Genomic DNA, 21,938 nt, shown 5'->3' on the forward strand with positions numbered 1-21,938 from the left:
GCTCTGACAGCATGAAGTCTGCTTGAGATTCTCTCTTTCTGCCTCTCACTGTGCTCCTCCCCTGCCCTTATGCATGCTCGTGTGCGTGCTTTCTCTCTCTCAAAATAAATTAAAAAAGTTAAACCTAGTTGCTAGCAGTTTTAAATTTATAAGTATGTGTGTTTTCTTTCTCCTTTCTAAAACTTTATCCTCAGCTAAGTAATGAACCTCTCTCTGAAACATTTATATCCAAGACCAGAATATGTTTTGTTAATTTTATTTTTTTTTTAAATTTTTTTTTTTAACGTTTATTTATTTTTGAGACAGAGAGAGACAGAGCATGAACAGGGGAGGGGCAGAGAGAGAAGGAGACACAGAATCAGAAGCAGGCTCCAGGCTCTGAGCCATCAGCCCAGAGCCCGACGCGGGGCTCGAACCCACGGACCGTGAGATCGTGACCTGAGCTGAAGTTGGACGCTTAACCGACTGAGCCACCCAGGCGCCCCTGTTAATTTTATTTTTATCCTACAGAACAAATATTAAAGATATTTTGGTTTCCCAGGATTAATAGCAAGATAAATTTAGACATTGGGTTTTTTATTTTTAGCTAGCTAGGAAACATTGAATTCTAGATATGATTATTTTGAGGGAGCAGGCATAACACTCAATTATTGAAGAATGAATTAAATCCATCTTTACTTCACTTTTACTCAAGCACCCAGCAATAAAATAGCAAATTTTGGGGAAATTTAGATGTTATAGAAATTCATTTATAATATAGAAACTAGCCTGGAGCCTGCTTCAGATCCTGTGTTTCCCTCTCTCTCTGCCCCTCACCTACTTGCATTCTCTCTCAAAAATAGATAAACATTAATTTTTTATTTAATTTTTTATTTTTTTATATGTACAGAAGCTAATAGGGCACCTGGGTCACTCATTTAAGCGTCTGACTCTTTCTTTCAGCTCAGGTCATGATCTCACGGTTTCAAGCCCCACATTGGACTCTGTGCCGGCAGCTGGGAGCCTGCTTGAGATTCTCTCTTCCTCTCTCTTTCTGCCCTTCCTCCACTTGTGCTGGCTCTGTCTCTCTCAAAATAAATAAATAAACTTAAAAAAATTTAAATACAGAAACTAATAAACTTGCTAATAATAACTTACAGGAGAGATCAGAATGAAATTACTATATTGCTTTAGTAACTAAATTACTATTGCTTTAGTAACTGCGGCTTTTAAAAGGTGATTTCGATGATGACAAATAAACATTTAGAAGATGTTCCTCTTTGTGTTTCCACAGATCATTAACTGAAGACAAAATAAGCAACTATGCAAAATTCTCACATGGAAGAGTACAGAAATTCTACTAATGGCAGCACAGGCAACAGTTCAGAGGTAGTGGTAGAACAGTCTGCTGATTTCAGTACTGAGATTATGAATGTTACGGAAATGGAACAGTCCCCTGATGGATCTCCTAATGTGAATACATCTACAGAAGAAAATGAAATAACAAATGTTGTGGACCTTCCAGTGACAGAAACGGAAGCAAATTTCCCTCCTGAATATGAAAAATTCTGGAAAACTGTAGAAAACAATCCTCAGGATTTTACAGGCTGGGTATATTTGCTTCAGTATGTAGAACAGGAGGTTAGTAACTATTTAAATGGGACTAGAGGGACAGGTTAATCAAGTAATACCTGATGAGGCTTTATTGTTTTGTAATTAAAGTTGCATCTTTTATAATTTTCAGATTAAGTTGAATAACATTGGATATGTACATTTTGGCTTCAAAGGATAACTTTCATAGCATTTGTATGTTATGGAAAGACAATATTAATAGACTCAAAGTCTGACATTTGTAAAAATTGGTGTGTGTGTGCATGCATGCATGTGTAGAATCACTGAATTAAAAGGTTACCTTTGAATACCTTGCTATTCAACAGAATTATGTCCTTTTGTTTCAAAGGATTAAGATTGTATATGCAGGAAAAAGAGATGTTGTGTGTGTGGTTTTTAAACCTGTCATTTATTTTGAGATATTACATTTGGAAGAAATAACAAATATTTTCTGACAGAAACCTCCAAGGTTTTTAAACACCTTGTTTTATTTTCATCAGAATCACTTGATGGCTGCCAGGAAAGCGTTTGACAAATTTTTCATACACTATCCATATTGCTATGGTTACTGGAAAAAGTATGCAGACCTTGAAAAGCGGCATGACAACATTAAACAATCAGATGAGGTGCGTACATTACTGAATAAAATTGTCTCCATTAGGTACTGTAAGCCAAATAATAACAAAACAAAGACTTTTTTTTTTGGCTGGCAGTACCTACGATTTATGGTCAAACAATTTTATAGGGTATTTTATTTGCATTTGTCACTCTTGTGGCATTTGTAGCTAATATTTTCTCTCTTTGTTGGCAGGTGCGTTAAACCTCTACAGTTTGTCAAGCTTTGCAGTGCAAGCCTCTGTATTACACTGCAGCTTAACAAGTAGGGCAGGGCTTTTCTCTCACTTACATTTATTTCTCATTTTCCAAACAATATAGTTGGTTTGCTAGTCACATTTGCTACGTCTTATTGCATTTTTGGTCAGACGCTGTCATTGATGCTCTAATGGGTCTGTGCCCTATGGTCTGTAACCCAAAGCCTGCCCACACAACCCGGTCAGAATGCAGGGACTGCTGCGCTTTGAAGATCAAGACTCTGCACGTGGGGATCAGAACATTGCCATGTTCTATCCAACCTCCACCCAAATGGTAATGGTAGATTATTTAAACAAAATTCCAGTAATTAGTATTTCTAAGGTTCACCGGATAACACAGTGTTGCCTCTCTGTTAAGAAATAATTAAATATTTGAAGTACAGTTTGTTGTTTTCTTCTTAGGTGTATCGGCGGGGGCTTCAGGCAATACCTCTTAGTGTTGACCTATGGATACATTATATAAACTTCTTAAAAGAAACATTGGACCCTGGTGATCTTGAGACAAACAGCACAATAAGAGGGTATGGGAAACATTGATATTCAAATGTATTCAAAGTAGGAATAAGTATTCTGATGTTGATAATAGAACTACTTATGCATGGTAAACTGAATGTTTAACATGTATTTCTTTTTCACTATTTAAAAAAATGATACATGTAATAAACTTAATGCATGAATATAAAAATTGCAAATAAAAATATCCTCCTTCATTTGACACCTCTGTTCCTTATGTCCCCAATCCCATTTCTTTTGTGGTTTATGAATTGTGTGTTCTTTAATACATACATAGATGTACATACATGTGTGCATTTTGTACATACATGATTTTTTAAAAAATATAACAGAATGCTTTGGAATCTCTCCCTACTGTATATTTTTAACCATTGCATAAGTATTTTGTAGTGTCAAAGGTACTATCTTTTATTTGACCAAATCCTTATTCATAGGAAATAATCAGTGCTGTAGTAAACATGTCTGTACAAAGTCATTATTTATGTAGAGCATGCTAGAAATGGAATTTCTGTCAAAGAGAATCCAGGGCTAAGTTTTATCAAGTGTTATTTCAAAAGTGGTATCATTTTTAAATTCCCACAGTATACATGAGTAGTCTTATTTCCCAAAGCTGTCCATGCCACTTCCAGTGGTAGCTCGTTATTTTAGTTTGTGTATCTCTAGATTGTTCATCCTAGTTTGTTGTTTTTTTCATATACTCGTATAAGCCATTTACTCATTGCCTGTTCATATCATTTGCTCATTTTACTTTTGGATTGTCTTTTTCTTACTGATTATAGGCATTTTAAAATGTGTTTTCTTTTTTTATCAAAGTATGTGCATATAGTTTAAAAAGTCAGTGTTAAACTGCTTAAGTGTTAAACCCCTGTTGAACTATTTTAGCTGTTTTTTCTGACATTTTCCCACATGTTTATAATAGCAATTCTTTACTGCTCTTTTCTGTCTCTTCAGTTCTTAAGATTCTGTGATGGTAGAGGAGAACTTTAGCTAATGTATACTCTGTTTTCCCTTTACTTATTTTCCACAATGGATAGGTTTCAAAGCCTTCTATTTTTCTTGGAGTTAATTACCCTTTCTTACATCTCCCTCTTTTTTCCCATTTGCTTAGTTTTTCTTTGAACATTTAAAATTTCCCACTCCCTCCCAACAGCTAATTTCAGTAGTCAGTACTAATACAGACTTTCCACGATGTACGAATGCTTTGTTAAGTCATTTTTTGAAGCTAAAAAAGTGTATATATCTAGTGTTATTCTACTTAATCTGAAAACTGTTAAAGTTATACTCAGAAATATAGAAATTCCATTTTTTACCCTTCCTCTTGGCGGGGTATTCTTCTTGGAACCTTCTTTTCTGTAGTCTGGATTAGTCTCTGTTTCTATCTATCGTACAGCAGTTATTTTGGAATTTCCTTCTTCTCCTAATTCTAGCATATGTCTTTACTTCTTTCCTGGGTTTCAGGCTCTATTTTTGAGAGTTTATTAGATGCTACTTTTTCTTGATTGATGTGTGCCTTTAGAGGAGTGTAACTTCTTGATAAAGGATGCTTGGGATGAAAAAAAAATTAAGATTTTGTATGCCTGAAACACTTAGTTGATGGTCCAATGGGGTATAGAACTTCGAGTTGGAAGTAATTTTTCCTTAGGGCTTTGAAGGCATCTCTCCATTCTCATATTGCTTCTGGTGTTGTTATTCAGAAGTATGATAATGCTCTTCTGGATTCCCTTTATATGACTTGTTTTTCCTCATGGAAGCTTATAAAATGATTTATCTTTGATAAAAATGCAGTTTTGTTTGTTTTTTTGTTTAAAGAGTAGATCTTTGTTTATTTACTTATTTTGAGAGAGTGTGAGCAGGGGAGGGGCAGAGTGAGAGGAAGAGAGATAATCCCAAGCAGGCTCTGTGCTACTAACACAGACATGGGCTTGATCTCATGAGCTGTGAGGTCATAACCTGAGCTGAAGTCAAGAGTCAGATGCTTAACCAACTGAGCCACCCAGGCGCCCCCAAAATACAGTTTTCTAATGATATGCTTTGGTGTGGGTTTTCTTTTTCTAATTCATTGTGTTTTACTTAGTGGGTCTTTTCAATCTAGGGTGCTCATGTCTTTCTGTTCTGAGAAATGTTATTATTAGGGTACCTGGCTGGCTTAGTCCATAGAACATGCAGCTCTCGGTCTTGGGGTTGTGAGTTTAAGCTACATGTTGGGTGTAGAGTGTACTTAATAAAATTAAAATAAAACAAAATAATTAGTATTGTATTTATTTTTGTGTTGCTAATTTCCTTTCTATGTTTTTCTCTGTTTTAGTTGTTGGACATTGGATCTTGTTTTAGTCATTTAATTTTCTTATCTTTTACTTTTTTTCATGTCAGATATTGTTTGACTTTTGAGGTATTTCTGTGACCCTTGTATTGGATTTTTAATATCTGCCATCAGTTTTTTTTTTTTTTTTTTTTAAATTTCTTCCCAACGTTTTTTATTTATTTTTGGGACAGAGAGAGACAGAGCATGAACGGGGGAGGGGCAGAGAGAGAGGGAGACACAGAATCGGAAACAGGCTCCAGGCTCCGAGCCATCAGCCCAGAGCCTGACGCGGGGCTCGAACTCACGGACCGCGAGATCGTGACCTGGCTGAAGTCGGACGCTTAACCGACTGCGCCACCCAGGCGCCCCTCTGCCATCAGTTTTTTAACGTCCAAGAATCTTTCTTGTTCGTTGTTCCGTTTTTTTTTTTAAGTTTATTTTTGTGAGACAGCATGTGTATGCGAGCAGAGGAGGTACAGAGAGAGAAGGAGAGAGAATCTCAAGCAGGCCCCATGCTGACAGTGTGGGGCTCAATCCCATGAGGCATGAGATCATGACCTGAACCAAAATCAAGAGTCGGTTGCTTAACTGACTGAGCCACCCACGTGTCCCTCATTGTTCCTGTTCTTATAGTCTCCTATTCTTGTTATGTGGGTTAATGTATTTTTATTATTTTTTAAAAGGTATTAAGAAATGTTGATGTTTTCCTCTACTCCCAGCACTGTTTCCTCTAAAGTGTTTCTGTTTACTTGTTTTTGTCTCTTGACTTGTCTGATACCTGGATTTGTGTTCATGTGAAAGGTGTGATTTTAATAAATGGAATGTAAGCTCTGTGGGTCTTATTTGTGGGCTATTAGTTGGCCTGGCAAGCTTCACAGTAGCGTGATCAAGTGGCCACTCAGGTTTTTGTTGGGGGAATCCCAGTGTTGGTATTCTTATATCATACTCCTGTGTCAGGTGGTTTCTCATTTAAGGATCATCTGATCTGCCTGGAGAATGTATACCTAGCTCCTGAAATCCCATAGCTGGGCAGAAAAGAAGAGGGTTTAAGGTTTCTTACCATTCATTAAACAAATCTTGTAACATCCTGTCTTTAGTTCATTACCTTCTTATCATACTTCCTCTCCCAACTCCCCAACTTTTCTTAGTGTCTGATGTGTTAATTTCCTGAATCATTTTGGGATTCTGCAGGGGCAGTAACATGTGTTTTACTGTCTTAAAAAGGTTAGATATAAACATACACATGTGCACGCACACACATACACACTCAATCCTTTATTACCTATCTTAATATATTCCCTCCAGTTTTAGCACATAACACATTCTTTAAAGTTTGTTTAGGATGTTTCTTTATCGTGTCTTTTTATCATTTTTTTCTTAATGTGGCTCAGTCTTTAATCTTTTGTTGGTGTCTGAGTTTTGTGCCTATCTTGTCAAGAATATATAAATCTGGTGTTTTCTTCTAATTTCTTAATAGTTTTTTGTTACCATTTATTCATCTAGCATTTAAATTTGTTATCTTTTTTAAGACACAAATTAACCTTTTATTTTGTCAGGCTTTTCTATGTTGGTTTAAAATAACTTCTTTATCATATACTAATCTTTCACATGTACATTGATCTATTTTGTTTTCTTGAAACTATTTTGTGATCCATTTTTATGTTACCTGGCTAGTGCCATACTTTTAATTACTATAGCTTCCTAATTTCTTTTGATGTCTTTCAGGAAAATGCCACTGCATTGCCCTTTTTGTATGTTAGCTCAGTGTTAGAATTTGTTTTACCTGACCCACTCAAAATTTGTTAGAGCTTTGATTGGGATTGTATTAAAGTTGTAGGTTAATCTAGGCAGGGTACTTTTATACTGTTAAAAACCCCTGTTGATTATAAGATACTTATTTTGAAAATGTGTATCTAAAAGTTTTATCCCATCGGGATGTCAAATCCAGTGATTAAAATTGCTTACAAAAATCTCTTTGAAATGAGTTAGGTAGTTTAAAAATACATGTGTTTTTTTTGTTTGTTTTTTAGTTATTTTTTAGTTAGCTGGAGATGTAGCAGGAGAGACTTTTGAAAGTTTTAAAATATATGTCTACTTCTCATTCCGTTACAAGGCAGCTGGGTCCCTTCTTGGAGTTATTTTTCCAGAAAATTATTCCTTAAATTGAGATAAAATTAGTTTCTGTCTTCTGCCCTAAATGTATCTATTCAACATTTCAAGTTTAACAAATATTTAAGTGTCTGCATTGACACTCTATATGTTTGCAGTGTGTATGTTTTGCATTATAATTCTGTATAAGATAAAATTCTATAAACATACATATATTCCCTTTTTGTTTCCTTACTCTTTTTTAATAATTAGTTATTGTATACTTTTGTTATTCCTTCTGCTTTTTGCTCCCTGCTTATATGAGAAGCAGTTGAATGTAATTTTGAATTTAGCATAATCTTCTGAAATTTAGAAATAATGTTTTAATTTTTAAAAATTTTTTGAAATTGAGGTATAATTGACATAATAGTTTTAGGCGTACAACTTAAGAATTTGATATCTGTATATATTGCAGGGTGTAGAAATAATATTTTAAAAGTGATTTTATCTTGGAAAGATAACTTAGAAGTAATTTAATTTTTCAGAACTTTCGAGCATGCTGTTTTAGCTGCAGGAACAGATTTCCGATCTGACAGACTATGGGAAATGTATATAAACTGGGAAAATGAACAGGGAAACCTGAGAGAAGTTACAGCTATATATGATCGCATTCTTGGTATTCCAACACAGCTGTACAGTCATCATTTTCAGAGGTGGGTGGAAAAGTCCTATCATTAAGATATATTATGATTAATCAGGTAATTCTTAATATTGAGGATTGTAATTCTCTTGAAATGTCATGTAAGATTCTTTCAGATACAAACAGGAATAAAGTTTCTTGCTTGATAATCACAATTTACACACTTTTGAATTTTGATATTTTTCCACATACCTTATGAAATGTTTAGGAATTTTAACCATATTTAAACAGAAGTTTCTCTATACCCCTTTTATAGATGAAGAATAATGGGACTCCTAAGATATTTCAGAGTGGTGAAGAATGAGAAAATAGAATCAAATTTTAATTATTTTTTGTGGTACTAAATTAACAGTGTACATGGCACATAAAGATGCTTATTTAGAACTTAATGATTTACTTAGGATGCCTTGGTTGGCTTAGTCAGTGGAGCATATGACTCAGTCTCAGGGTTTTAAGTTTGAGCCCCACTTTGGGTGTAGAGATTACTTAAGAAAAAAAAGTTAAAAAAAAACAACTTAATGATGTACTAAAGGTACATTTTTGTGATTCATATAATACCTTATGTTCAAAACTGTGAAAGATCTATTATTTATGTAGTAAATCTAGATCTGTTTATATCAAAATCAAAATCAAAAATAATTTCATTTAAATTTTCCACTATGAATTTGTCCTGACTGGTATCATTTCATTTTTATGAGTACTGTTAAAACAACTAATTCTGTGTGATACGATTTCCACATTCTGTTTTCTGATGTACTCAAAGTGTCCCACTGATATGGACTCAAAGTCTTTCTGAACAAGAAAGTATGTGTTGTAAGTATTTACTATGTTGATAAATACTTGCTTTTTTAGCTACCATATTTTCTATAGTTATGTTACAATTTTTATAAGTAGTATTGTGTTAAAGGCTGTAAGTTAGGTACTTTTTGAAGGATTTTCTAAATTTTTCTTTACTGAAAAAGTAGAAGACTTAATGAAGCATCTGAAAAGTACTGTGGATCAATTTGCTAAAGACAGAAGTTATGCTGATCCAGTTTAGGAATAGGAATGATGTAGATCTGAATATACTGTCGTTGTTTTTTTATGGAGTATAGGAGATGCACAGGTTTCTAGGCAGAAACTTGCTAAAAGACATTATTAACACAAGACTTCCCGTATGCAAATGCTTGGTGAATGTTTGAAAGAATGAATGAATACAAAGTTTTTAAAAATCCTTATGAGAACAAGAGGGTGCCTTTTCACATGCCAATTTTTCTAGGATCTATCGTATAGATACAAAGTCTGTGACAATAAGAACTTTATTGTTGGTAAGAAAGATAAATTAGGAAACACTTGTCATATACCATTTGCCATGTACGAGATGCTGTTCTGAATCCCATATAGTTAATTTAATCCTCACATGAAGCCAGTGAGGTATAGGTACTATTATTATCCCCATTTTATGGAAGTAGAGGCACAGATAGATTAAAATACTTGCATGATGTCACAGAGTTAGTTAGTTGGAAGCTGTTTGGAGCGTAGACAGTGTGGCTCCAAAGTTCTTGGTATAGTTTCCTCCACATCTTTTTTTTTTGTTATTAAATGAATATCCCACTAGATTTTTAAAAATGTATAGATGCTTATAATAGACATTAGTGGATTGCATTACAAATATTGCTCTTTAATCTGCTCTTGTTCTTTTAATATTTTGACATTTTCCTTATCAGTGTATATAGCAAACTCACAAGTAGTGTTTGTGTAAGTAAATCTTATGACATGACTAACTGCTTTGAGAACTAGGGGAATGTTTTCTTTTGCCTAATACACTCCTCCTACTTAGTTGTTTATTTAGCACTAGCTATGTAAAAGATTATATACCATTTAAGTTGTAGAAATAAAGGCTCAAACAAGTTATGTGTGAATGGTGTTGGCCGTCAATCTTGTTGACAGTGTAGAAGAGGAAGCGCATATTTTTTTTAAAAAGTGTTCTAAGTCCTGTAATAGTTTTTCTGTCGTGTAGGTTTGTATACTGGATATACACTGATGACATCTCTAAGAAAGTATCTAATTTAAAATATTGTTAGCATGTGGACTTTGTTGATGTGATCTAACTTCTCAGACCCATGCCCTCGTAGTTCCTAAGCTCCAGAAATAATATCTAAATACTGATAATTTCCCAAAGGGCAGTATTTTTTACTTCTATGGCTGTGATACCTTTTCTGCTTCCCCATTTGTCTGGTTGCTCATATGACTCAAAACCAGATAGCTTAATGTTTTCTATATGAAACTTTCTCTAGTTTAGCAAAACAGAAAGTATTTCTGTCATTTGTGCCAGCACTCTGCCTATTTATTTACATTGTCTTAACGCTAATAACACCACTTTAAATTTATGTCTCTTGTATATAGTTCTTGCACATTGGTCAGTTTCTGAGACTTACTAATACTTTTTATCCTTAATACCTAGGAATAGGGCTCAGTATATTAGATACTCAGCCATTCTTTATTGAATAAATTAGTTTTCAGTAGAAAAAAGGCTGATGAAAAATTACTGCTTAGTATTCCTATTTTATCACCATTTGAAAGAATTTCCTATATAACATAGCAGTTATTTTAAGTTTGTGCTCTGTAAGTAGTTAAAAGTTTTTTTATTTGTATCCTAACAATTTTAATATTTATATGAATATTAAATCTGTTCATTTTCTTACTATACTTTTGAGTTCTTCATTAAAAAAATTTTTTTAATAAGGAAGTCTGTATTTTTTGTCTCCCAGTGGTGAAACGGATCCAAGTTAAGCCTCTGTATCCATTGACTATGCAAAATTTAGATTAGTTTCCAATGTTATTTACATACATGAGTGACAGCCTTAAAATCCATAAAAATTCAGGTGTCAGTAGCCTAAATCAGTTTTAAGAAACTTGGGAAAATATCCATAAGATTGGAACATAAGATAAATATACAACTATGTGTAATAATTTGATTGGAGAGGTTGGTTTGGATCAGCATAAAGACTTTATCTAAGGAGATTGGATTTTAGCCTGAATGCAGGGTAAATGTACTGAAGTTATTTTGACATGGGCTGGGGGGGCGGGGGGTGGGGAGGATATGATCATGCTTACTATTTTGTTTTTCATGTTTACTTTTTAATATTTTTATAGCAATATTGGGGTTGAGATGGGAATAGTGAGACTAGAGGCTGGAAGAGCAGTTTATATTTATCCAGGTGAAAAATGAGGACATGAAGACATATTTAGAAGGTGAAATCAATAGGACCTGGTACCCAGTGGAATGTAAATGATAAAAGCAAAATAGAAGAGATGTAGAAACTGAGTGGTTGGCAGTACCATTAATCAAAATTAGAAATGCTGAGGGTGTTGATTGTGGATGAAATGACACAATTAGTTCAAGATGTTGCATAAAATTTCCAAATTTAGATAGTGTAGCTATTTTAGGTCTTTAGCTTGGTGTTTTTTATTAAAATTTGCATATATATAAACTAGTGTGCATGGATAAAATGAAATGACTTTTTTTCCAAAACACTTTTTGCTTAAAATTAACCTATTTCTTTGTGCAGAGTTTTGGCAATTGGATAGAAAAGTATGGGCTTGAGTTACAGTTTTTAGAGTCACCATAGGATGCTTATTATTTCTGTATTAATAAGATTGGGCATGAATTAAATGAAAATAGATGAGAACAAAATGTCAGATGGAGTCCTTGGCAATCCTAACATTTAGGGACTGATAGGAAGGGACAACCCTCAGAGGAGATCAAGGATCAGTCAAAGACTTGGAAGAAAACCAAGAACGCAGTAACTCTGAGCCAAGGGCAAAGAAGGTTCTAAAAGGAAAGTGTGGTTAAAGGGCTTAAGTAGTGAAGACTTAAGTGATAGTGATAACGTTTAGGATAGAGGCTGTACTGTGAAACAAGTGTCCATTTAATTTTGCATGTAAAAGGCACTTGGTGGCTTTAATTAGGGCAATTTCATTGAAGTTTTTGGCACAGACACAGATTCAGGAGTAACTGAGAAGTGGGAAGGAGCTACAAATGTTTGTTGATCATTTATAAATGATCATTTATAATTTAAATAGGGATTACTATTATTTCATTTTAAAGTAATTTTGCAGAAAGAAAGAAAGAAAACTTTGCAAAATAGCATTGTGCCATTTTACAGATGAGAAAGCCAAGACATAAAGAAGGGAAAACTTCCCATAAGTCAAATAACTAATAATGGACAGAACTAGGATTTGGATTTATGCCTCTCCATGCTTTTTCCATTCCATTGCCAAGGCATGAAGAAAATTAAGTTGTCTGTAGACCATTTAATCAAGTGGTAGCTTTCACCATAGACAAGGAAAGGGTTTGGTTTTAAATCAGAATTTTTTTGGAAGAGTAATGTGTAGTAGTAATTGAAAATGGGATCTAAAATTACGCTTCGTATATAGAGCATTTATTTTCATTGGCTTCTTTTAGATTTAAAGAACATGTACAGAATAACTTGCCTAGAGATCTGTTAACTGGTGAACAGTTTATTCAGCTGCGAAGGGAATTAGCTTCTGTAAATGGACATAGTGGTGATGATGGTCCTCCTGGTGATGATCTACCATCGGGAATTGAAGACATAACAGATCCAGCAAAGGTAACTAAACTTAGGGAAAAAATCCTTGAATGCATGAGAAACTAGACTTTATATCCCTTTACTTCATGTGTTGTATCACTTGTAGCTCATATAAAATTAATTTCTGATTGAGGCAAGTGGGAATTCTTTAGCTGTGGTGTAGTTTAAATACAGATTTAACGTGGAGAATCTATTTTACTATGAGACACCTGGAAATAGCTTAGAAGGGGCATTTTGCCTGTGTTGTGATCTACTAGCCCCTTTTAAATACACACATGAGAAAGTGGGTTTTTTAAAGGAGATTTTTAACTAACTTTTAGTATTGTTAATTGTACTTTACACATAATTGATAACAGCTTAAAACTTATCACAATTATAAGATTAAAGTAGGTGTGAATAATACTTAAATGTAAGCAGTAATATTAAAAAATTTCATTATCTAACTTGTGTGATTTAAATTTTTTCTTTTTCTTCCCAAGCTAATTACAGAAATAGAAAACATGAGACATAGAATCATTGAAATTCATCAAGAAATGTTTAATTATAATGAGCATGAAGTTAGTAAAAGGTGGACATTTGAAGAAGGTGTAAGTGTTTTTGTTTTGTAATAGGCTTCAAAATATAAAGATAGGAATAATGTATTTTTCCGTTTTGAGTAATGTCTTTACTATTTTGTTTATTTAAGTAATAAGACATTTGTCCCACTTATCTCTACCATTATCAGTTTTCTGTTATTAATTTTAGAATCTTATAGAATGAATTCAGATTTACTTGATTTGCAAGATATGTCTACTCTGAACCATTTTATTATAGTTCTGTTTTTAGAATCAAGTTTGAGTTCATACTTTACGTATTACAAAATACACCCATTTTAGATGTGTAGTAAAATGAAGGTTTTCCCCTCACAGATTCTAATTATTTTTGTTTTTGAAATAGCTTTATCGAGATATAATTCACTTACCATATAGTTTACCCATTTAAAGTATATAATTCAGTAGTTCTTAGTGTATTCACAGATACATGCAGCAATCACCATAGTGCATTTTGGAACATTTTCATCACCTCACAAATTCCTTACCCTTGGGGCGCTTGGGTCACTGAGTTGCTTAAGCATCCGACTTTTTTTTTTTTTTTTTTTAAGACATTTATTTATTATTGAGGGAGAGAGAGAGACACACAGAGCATGAGCAGGGGAGGGCAGAGAGAGGGGAAGACAGAATTCGAAGCAGGCTCCAGGCTCTGAGCTGTCAGCACAGAGCCCGACGCGGGGCTCGAACTCACAAACTGCGAGATCATGACCTGAGCTGAAGTTGGTCGCTCAACCAACTGAGCCATCCAGGTGCCCCAGCATCCAACTCTTGCTTTTGGCTCAGGTCATGATCTCCTGGTTTGTGAGAGAGAGCACCACATCGGGCTCTGTGCTAACAGCATGGAGTCTGCTTGGGATTCTCTCTTCCTCTCTCTGCCCCTCTCCTGCTCGTGTGCACATGCACATTAAAAAAACAAAACAAACCTTGCTTTTTAGCTGTCACCCCTCTACTACCTCACCTGCCTGCTCTAGCCCTAAGGTACCGCTAATCTCCTTGATGTTTCTATAGATTTACCTGTTCTGGCCTTTCATATGAGAGTGGAACCATACAGTATTTGGTTTTTTGTGACTGGCTAGTAAATTCAGTTTTGGCATGTATAATGTACATTATGGTATGGCACACTACAGCAATTAGGACATAGAACTAGTCTGTCATCCCAGAAAGTTCCCTTGGCCCCATTTCATTCAGTAACCTGTATCCCACTCCTAGCCCCAGTTACCTACTGATCTGCTTTCTGTTATATAGCATAATTGTTCAATTTTAAATTACTCAATAAAGAAATAAATTTGCTGAAAATAAAAAAAATTATGTAGTGCCATTAAAATGACTAAATAAATAAAGAATACATTCTGTAAAGCCTAAGAAATTTAAGGGGTTTTAGTTGTAAGTTTTTTTTATCATGAAATATGGTGATGAAAATTTTCTTGGTTCACCATCATTAATTATGTACATAGTTTAGATAGTTTGTATTGTTCCTATAGTCTAGTGTTTTCTTTCGTTGCAATGTCCTACTTTTTTTTTCCTGTTATACTTTTGTTACAGATTAAAAGACCTTATTTTCATGTGAAACCATTGGAGAAGGCACAACTAAAAAACTGGAAAGAATACTTAGAATTTGAAATAGAAAACGGGACTCATGAACGAGTTGTGGTTCTCTTTGAAAGATGTGTCATATCATGTGCCCTCTATGAGGAGTTTTGGATTAAGGTAAGAAAATTATATGCTCTGAAACTTGCACATATTATAAACATTGATCTAGTGACTAACCTTTTTTGTACTTCTGTTGAATGTTGTTCATATAACTATATCTGTTGCATTAGGAGATGGTCTGCTTGCAACCAGATTTGACTGCTGCATATGCCAACCTCGTTGCCTCTCTTCGTCCTTCCTTACAGAAACTAGTCTAGTGGTTCAATAAAGGTGCTGAATGGGTTTAAAAATAGAATTTTATCGTTCTGTCACATATTTAATAGCTTGTTCAACTGTAAATTATTCAGTATTTCCTCTGTTTCTGTACGTAGTATGCCAAGTACATGGAAAACCATAGCATTGAAGGAGTGAGGCATGTCTTCAGCAGAGCTTGCACTATTCATCTCCCAAAGAAACCCATGGTGCATATGCTTTGGGCAGCTTTTGAGGAACAGCAGGGTAAGAATGAGGAAATTCAGTTGATATTTTTGGGATTTTAAGTTAACTTCAAGATAAAGTTCTAGGAATTGAGTGTTGAGGGATGGTATAGAGCAGAGGTCAGTCTTGTTTTTTGTTTTTGCTTTTCTTCCTTCAGGGGGTAAACTTTTTTTCTATTAAAGGCCAGATAGTGAATATTTTAGGCTTTGAAGGCCATATGGTCTCTTTCCTGACAACCCTGCCATTGTAGCCCACCCAAAACCATCTGTAGACCATAGATAAACAAATGAGCACGGTTATTTTCAATTAAAAAAAACAACCAGGCAAAGGGCTAGATTTAGCCTGTGGACTGTTATTTGCCAATACCTGGCATAAAGGATATTTCAGAAGTTTAAATCAAAGCATAAACATTTAATTAACATTTCTAGGTAATATTAATGAAGCCAGGAATATCTTGAGAACATTTGAAGAATGTGTTCTAGGATTGGCAATGGTTCGATTGAGAAGAGTAAGTTTAGAACGACGGCATGGAAATATGGAAGAAGCTGAACATTTGCTTCAGGATGCCATTAAGAATGCTAAATCAAATAATGAATCATCGTTTTATGCTATCAAACTAGCCCGACATCTTTTCAAAATACAAAAAAACCTTCCAAAATCAAGAAAGGTGCTTTTGGAAGCAATCGAAAGAGACAAAGTATGTATTTGTATTTTAGAATATCTTCCATAAAAAAAAAAAATAAATGGTCGTTTTTGTTTTTTTTCTTTCCCATTTTGGCAACTATGATGAAAGATTTGGTCTGTATGTAATATATTTTATTACTAAATGAAGACAACAGTCCCTCTAAACTGATGTTGCCATCTTTAACAATTGTTTAAATTATTATGTATTAAAAGGTTGAGAAAATTAAGATTATTGGGTTAAAAAGTGTTGCAGACATTGTGACACTTTGTATTTCCCTCACATTTAGAAATTTCACAACAAATTTACTGATAGTTTTAAGTAGAGGACCTGGGAGAGTACTTTATAAACAAAAACATGGCAGATGTCTACGTTTTAGCAACTGTAACAGTGAGATTCTTTTTTAAAGTATTTCGTTTTACATATCGGTTGGCAAAAGGCAGTGTATAGGAAATTTCTTACTTTTTAGATTTTAAGCTAATGACAGGTCTGTGGAACTGTGGAAACCATTTTTTAATGTTTTGTATTTGTCATGGTAGGTCAAGCCACAGTAAACCTAAGATAAGATACAGGGTCTTAACTTATTGGCATTTAATAATTTTAATAGTTGGGGAGATACCAGGATGATGTCATTACTTATCAGTATGCTAATTAGTTTTTTCACCTGTTATGTGTATGCTGAAAATATTTAACTTGAGTTACATTTTAATGACTTTCAATATTTTTCAAATTTAGACATAAAAATTAAGACATTTTAAATATCTGTGTTCTAATCAAAACATTTTAGAAATATTATTAATTGATACTGCTTTTTACACAGGAGAATACAAAGTTATACCTCAATTTACTTGAAATGGAATATAGTGGTGACCTCAAACAAAATGAAGAAAATATCCTAAATTGTTTTGACAAAGCTATACATGGTTCATTACCTATTAAAATGAGAATTACATTTTCTCAGAGAAAAGTGGAGTTTCTTGAAGATTTTGGTTCAGATGTTAATAAGTAAGATCTTAATTATATATTATTTGAATAATAAATGAGCATTAATAATTTTGTATGAGTTTAATGATTAGTAGAAGTTAACATATTTCTTTTTCCTCATATATATGGGGGTAAATTCAGTTTTGCAAATGTGTATGTGTAACAGGATATATGGTTTGTCTTTCCTTCAAATTGTTTTCAAAATTTTGGCATTGTAATGTAAACAATGAGAAGGCAAGAAACAGCAAATCCTTTGAAAAAGTAAATGAGTCAAGGCTTGAACCTTGAAACACAGAAACAGTATATACACCACAAAAGGTGGATGTGGTTAATCTAGAATAGGGATGCCATTTTATCTCTGATTGGAGGAAACAGTATGGTTGCACAGATGATGCCTAGTGGCCTCATTTCATGCATTGTAAAAAGCTGAAAGTTGAGGGTGGTGGAAGGGGGTGTACTCTAGGGGATTTGGGAAAAGGACAAGTTTGCAACTTATATTTACAAAATAGAAGAGCAGAAGTATTGATTAGAGCATTGCTGCTGTTCCATTCTTAACTGATTGTAGTAGGGAACTATCACAGTTCTTATAAGGCATGTCCCTTCTCTAATTACCCTAATTTAGAGTGATTTCTATTGAAACAGCTGTTGATAAAATGAGGATTATTTGTCTCTGTTTGTGTATGTGTGTATACATTTTTGATGGTTGAGTAAAATTAAAAAAACATTTAACAGAAGTTAAATTTTAATACAGTTGTATATATGTGCTTTACATCATAGTAAATGTTTTCCATGAATTGTCTAATGTAAAATACCTAACAGTCTAATGAGGCTGTAGGTACTGTTCTTATTTTTTTGTTGCTACTGTTGTTCTTTTAATAGATGAAGAGAGGCTTAAAGAGATTAGGAAGTTTTTCCAAGGTCAGTTAGCTATTATTACATTGTGCAACTGGGATTAGAACTTGCTTCAAAGTCTATGCTGCTAACCACCTGTGCTGTATATTTAGTGTCTTCTGTTTGTTTTGCACTGAAGAAAGTGCACAAAAGAAATGGGATATGTAATTCTAGCTTCTAGTCTAGTTGGATGGTTTAATCAGAGGAAATAGGTAAGTATATGAGGTGGCACAGAACTGTTAAGAAGGCTGTGCTTTCTATGGATCAGAATGGATTTGGCATCCTTCACAGAGGAGATGGGGCTTCATTTGGGTACTATGGGATTCTGGTAAGGAAAGAATAAAATTGTGGAAGAAAGTTAAAGTTCATGTGAAAGTAACATCTGCTTGATGGGAGGATTTTTGAAGTAGAAGGTGTGATGTTGATTGTGCTGTGCTTGGTTCAGAGCACACGCAGTGCCATGATTGACAGTAGGAAGCTATTAAGAATTTTGACTGGGATTAAATGACATATTTGAAATTGGCAGTAATATGTGGACAAATCAGAGGCTTAACACAAAGATAACAGGTCCTTGCAAATAAAATTATAGAGGGTCTGGATATCAGGTCTAAGATTGTTGTAGTTGAAATTTAAAAAGGGTTTGACTGAAAAATAGATGAGCTTAGAAATTAGAAACTTAGGAATTTAGGTAGTATGTATTGGTAAGAACTGATTTTTTATTTCTTTTTAATTTTAGTTAGCCAACATACAGTGCAGTATTGGTTTCAGGAGTTGAATTCAGTGATTCATCACTTACATACAACACCCAGTGGCCACCACAAGTGCCCCCCTTAGTACTCATGAGTTGATGTTTAATTCAGCTAAATATATGCTTAAATCCTAGCTGTGTCACTCATGAGTTGATGTTTAATTCAGCTAAATATATGCTTAAATCCTAGCTGTGTCACTTAACTATTTGTGTATTCCTCACTTTTCAGATTTTCTCATGTATAGATTGAGTCTCTTACCACCTAATCCATAGGTGGATTCCTTAAGCCTTAAGGAAATTAGTCCATTTAAAGTGCTTGGTGTTGAGGAACAACCAGAGCACTGGGATTAACAATTTCATAGCCTCTTGAACATTTTGGGGCCAGAGTTATTTGTTGTTATCATTGGATGTGTATATATGCAGATTGCTCAGGGATGTTGTATATGCATGTAAATTATCAAGGTCATTTCTACAGAAATGTTAACTATCTGTGTTAGTAGGGTTAATGATTACTTTAAAAAATAAGGCCATGTTTGTTTTTAAAAAAATATTTCAGAAAATGGTAAAAGGAAAACAGAATCTTTAGGATTTTTCTGTCAGTTTGGCTTCAAGTGACATTGTTTTTGAAGTTCTGAGTTCCAGGTGAGACTTAATACACGTACTATGTCGGAATTTTTTTATTAAAAAAAATCTTCATCAGTGATAAAAATTATATTGTACTTTTATATTAGTTCTAATTCAGTTTATCACATGGTCAAAGTTTAAATACACTTGATCCTAACTGGTGTCAAGTGTCTTTAATAAGCATGGTTAGATTTCAAAAATGTAGAAATTACAGAACGGTCAGGACTTATTTGCACTGGACAAAAACACATCCTCAAGGCCACTGTCTTAGTTGTAGAATAACTTCTTAGGCAGGCTCTCCCCTTGTTTTAGAAAGGATAATAAAAGGTAGCTCTTGACCAATATCCCATCAGCTCAGTCAACTGTAGTAGTGAGAACAGGCACTTTTCTAGTAGCTCAAAAATCCTGGGAGTTATTAAACATCTTGGTTTGGGTCAAATGTTCACTCTAAACCAGTGCTGTGGTTGGCCAGTTCTGAATCCCTGAAGCCCCATTTGAATCACATGGACTGAGAAGGAAAGTATAGAGCAGTGGTTTCCCAAGAGGAAATAAATTGGAAAAGGTGGCTGGGAGGAGGTTTGCTTGCACGTTCGTTTAAAAAAAAAAAAAAAAAAAAAATTATGTTTATTGCAACATATTTTTGTTACCAAGTGAAAGTAAGTCCAAACTTTAAAACTTTAACAGTTTGGCTTTTGTATATTCCATAGGATGTTATTTTTCCTTCCCTCTCAGGCTTCTGAATGCTTACGATGAACATCAAACACTCCTAAAAGAACAGGATTCTTTAAAAAGGAAAGCAGAAAATGGGTATGTAACTTCTTGCTCAGAATGATTCATGATGCTTAAAAAAAAAGACATTTCATTGCTAAAATGCCTTTAAAGATAAATATTAAAAAAAAAATTTTAATGTTTATTGTTTAGGGGGCGGGTTGTGGGGGGGGGAGCGTGCGTGAGTAGGGGAGGGGCAGAGAGAGAGGGAGGGAAACACAGAATCTGAAGCAGGCTCCAGGCTCTGCTCTGTTAGCACAGAGCTGAACCCAGGGTTCATACACACAAACTGAACTGTAAATCATAACCTGAGTTGAAGTCGGACGCTCAGCGCCCCTAAAGATACATACTTTTAAATGTTGCCTTCAGGTTGTGGTAATTTAGATACTTTACATTCATGATTTGAAAAAAAACTGTACAAAACTTGAGTAGTTGAGAACTTTACTAAAACAAATGTACACAGGTAAAAATGTAAACATGCATACATTTGTTTTAAAAGTACTTACCTGTGGGAATTTAAAGTTTTTTCCCTTGTATTTAGGTCAGAAGAACCAGAGGAAAAGAAAGCTCACACAGAAGACACAACTTCATCATCTACACAGATGATTGATGGTGATTTACAGGCAAATCAAGCGGCATATAATTATAGTGCCTGGTATCAAGTGAGTTCACCTAATTGAATTTTTTGCTTGTAGATGTTATTCAAAAATGAAAATAAAAATAATTTAATAATAATTTTTTATTTAATAATTAGGATAATTTATTTAATAATAAAATTAAAAAATTAGGATAGTCTTTTTTTTTTTTTTATAACAACTACTTCTATTCCAGACTGTATAATAAATTGTCTTTTGTGGTTAAGTCTTGGAATTTTAGCACTGAACACATGCCTGGTTTCTTAAATGTATATGCTTTAATTATACTTTCATAAATGGAACCGAGCCAGTTTTAGCATGCTAACATGTGCTTTTTCCTTTCAGTACAATTATCAGAATCCGTGGAATTATGGACAGTATTACCCTCCCCCTCCAACCTGATGGGAAAATATATCAGATGGAATGTATTAAAAGTATGAAATTATTTTTTTTTAATGAGGGATGTAAACATAGCATAAGCTTGTTGTATTTGATAACTTGTCTTCCTGTTTTCTGTGTAACATGATTTGTTTAGTAATAGGGGAAAATGTCACTTAGTAGCTTACCACAGATACTATTTCCTACCATTTATAAAATTTACTTTTTATTGGAGAACTATTTTTTTGATTTTTTGCATTAAGTGGTCTAGAATTCTTTTGCAATGGATTTGCAACAGAAATCCTTTGTAGCCTTAAGGGGTAGGAAAAAAACTGACTGGAAATCATGTCAGTGTAGTTCAAGATACTGAAATATCTAAGGGCTGGTTATTAAGGATTTACCTCCTCTGTAAAAAAAAAAAATGGATTTTTAACCTTTAATGACAAGGTTTTGTCTGTTTCAATTATCCTTGTGAATTTGGATTTAATTGCAGAAAAGATACACTATTAAATACTATGTCTTGGGATAGAGATTATAAATGAAAAAATGGAGTGTTTGCATCCCTTTTAAAAAATGAAAATCATATCAAAAGTATGTTGTTTCAGGAGACTTTGTATTTAGAATATTCATGTAAAACTTGTGAGCAAGCTTTCATTTTGATCAAACTGATCATCTTCATTTTTGTAATAAAACTTAAGACTCCTTAACTAATTGTTATGAATTTATTTGGGGGCAGGTTCACCTAACAATATTAACTTTCTCATTATTAGTGGACCATTGGTTTTGAAGTATACTTTTCTTGAATTTAGCTAAAATCACACCATTTATAGCTTTTTGCTCCCTCTGTTTCTCTG

General features: G+C 33.9%; 1 protein-coding gene and 1 non-coding gene across 6 annotated transcripts in view; both read left to right on the plus strand.

Annotated features, from left to right (window-relative positions):
- PRPF39 (pre-mRNA processing factor 39) overlaps positions 1–21,791 on the plus strand; it is a 39,400-nt gene extending 17,609 nt beyond the window's left edge. The window contains exons 1-14 of one of the 5 annotated variants that reach the window (XM_060619628.2): positions 2,106–2,216; positions 2,402–2,470; positions 2,574–2,736; positions 2,865–2,983; positions 7,911–8,078; positions 12,513–12,678; positions 13,137–13,244; positions 14,790–14,954; positions 15,269–15,395; positions 15,803–16,071; positions 16,877–17,061; positions 20,036–20,110; positions 20,613–20,733; positions 21,052–21,791. In XM_060619628.2, the coding sequence (XP_060475611.1) occupies positions 2,650–2,736; positions 2,865–2,983; positions 7,911–8,078; positions 12,513–12,678; positions 13,137–13,244; positions 14,790–14,954; positions 15,269–15,395; positions 15,803–16,071; positions 16,877–17,061; positions 20,036–20,110; positions 20,613–20,733; positions 21,052–21,108 (1,647 nt within the window). In that variant the 5' untranslated portion in view covers positions 2,106–2,216; positions 2,402–2,470; positions 2,574–2,649 and the 3' untranslated portion in view covers positions 21,109–21,791. Of the gene's footprint in view, positions 1–1,273; positions 1,621–2,090; positions 2,737–2,864; positions 2,984–7,910; positions 8,079–12,512; positions 12,679–13,136; positions 13,245–14,789; positions 14,955–15,268; positions 15,396–15,802; positions 16,072–16,876; positions 17,062–20,035; positions 20,111–20,612; positions 20,734–21,051 lie in introns of those variants that run through there. The other 4 variants (XM_060619624.3, XM_060619629.3, XM_060619630.2 and 1 more) reach the window with 4 other exon arrangements.
- Positions 16,150–16,235, plus strand: LOC132670662 (small nucleolar RNA SNORD127). The gene has a single exon (XR_009606880.1). It is a non-coding gene; the product is annotated as a small nucleolar RNA SNORD127 (small nucleolar RNA).
- Positions 21,792–21,938: the final 147 nt, after the last annotated feature.

Source organism: Panthera onca, chromosome B3 (genome assembly GCF_046562875.1).
Source record: "Panthera onca isolate mPanOnc1 chromosome B3, mPanOnc1 haplotype 2, whole genome shotgun sequence".
Taxonomy (NCBI): domain Eukaryota; kingdom Metazoa; phylum Chordata; class Mammalia; order Carnivora; family Felidae; genus Panthera; species Panthera onca.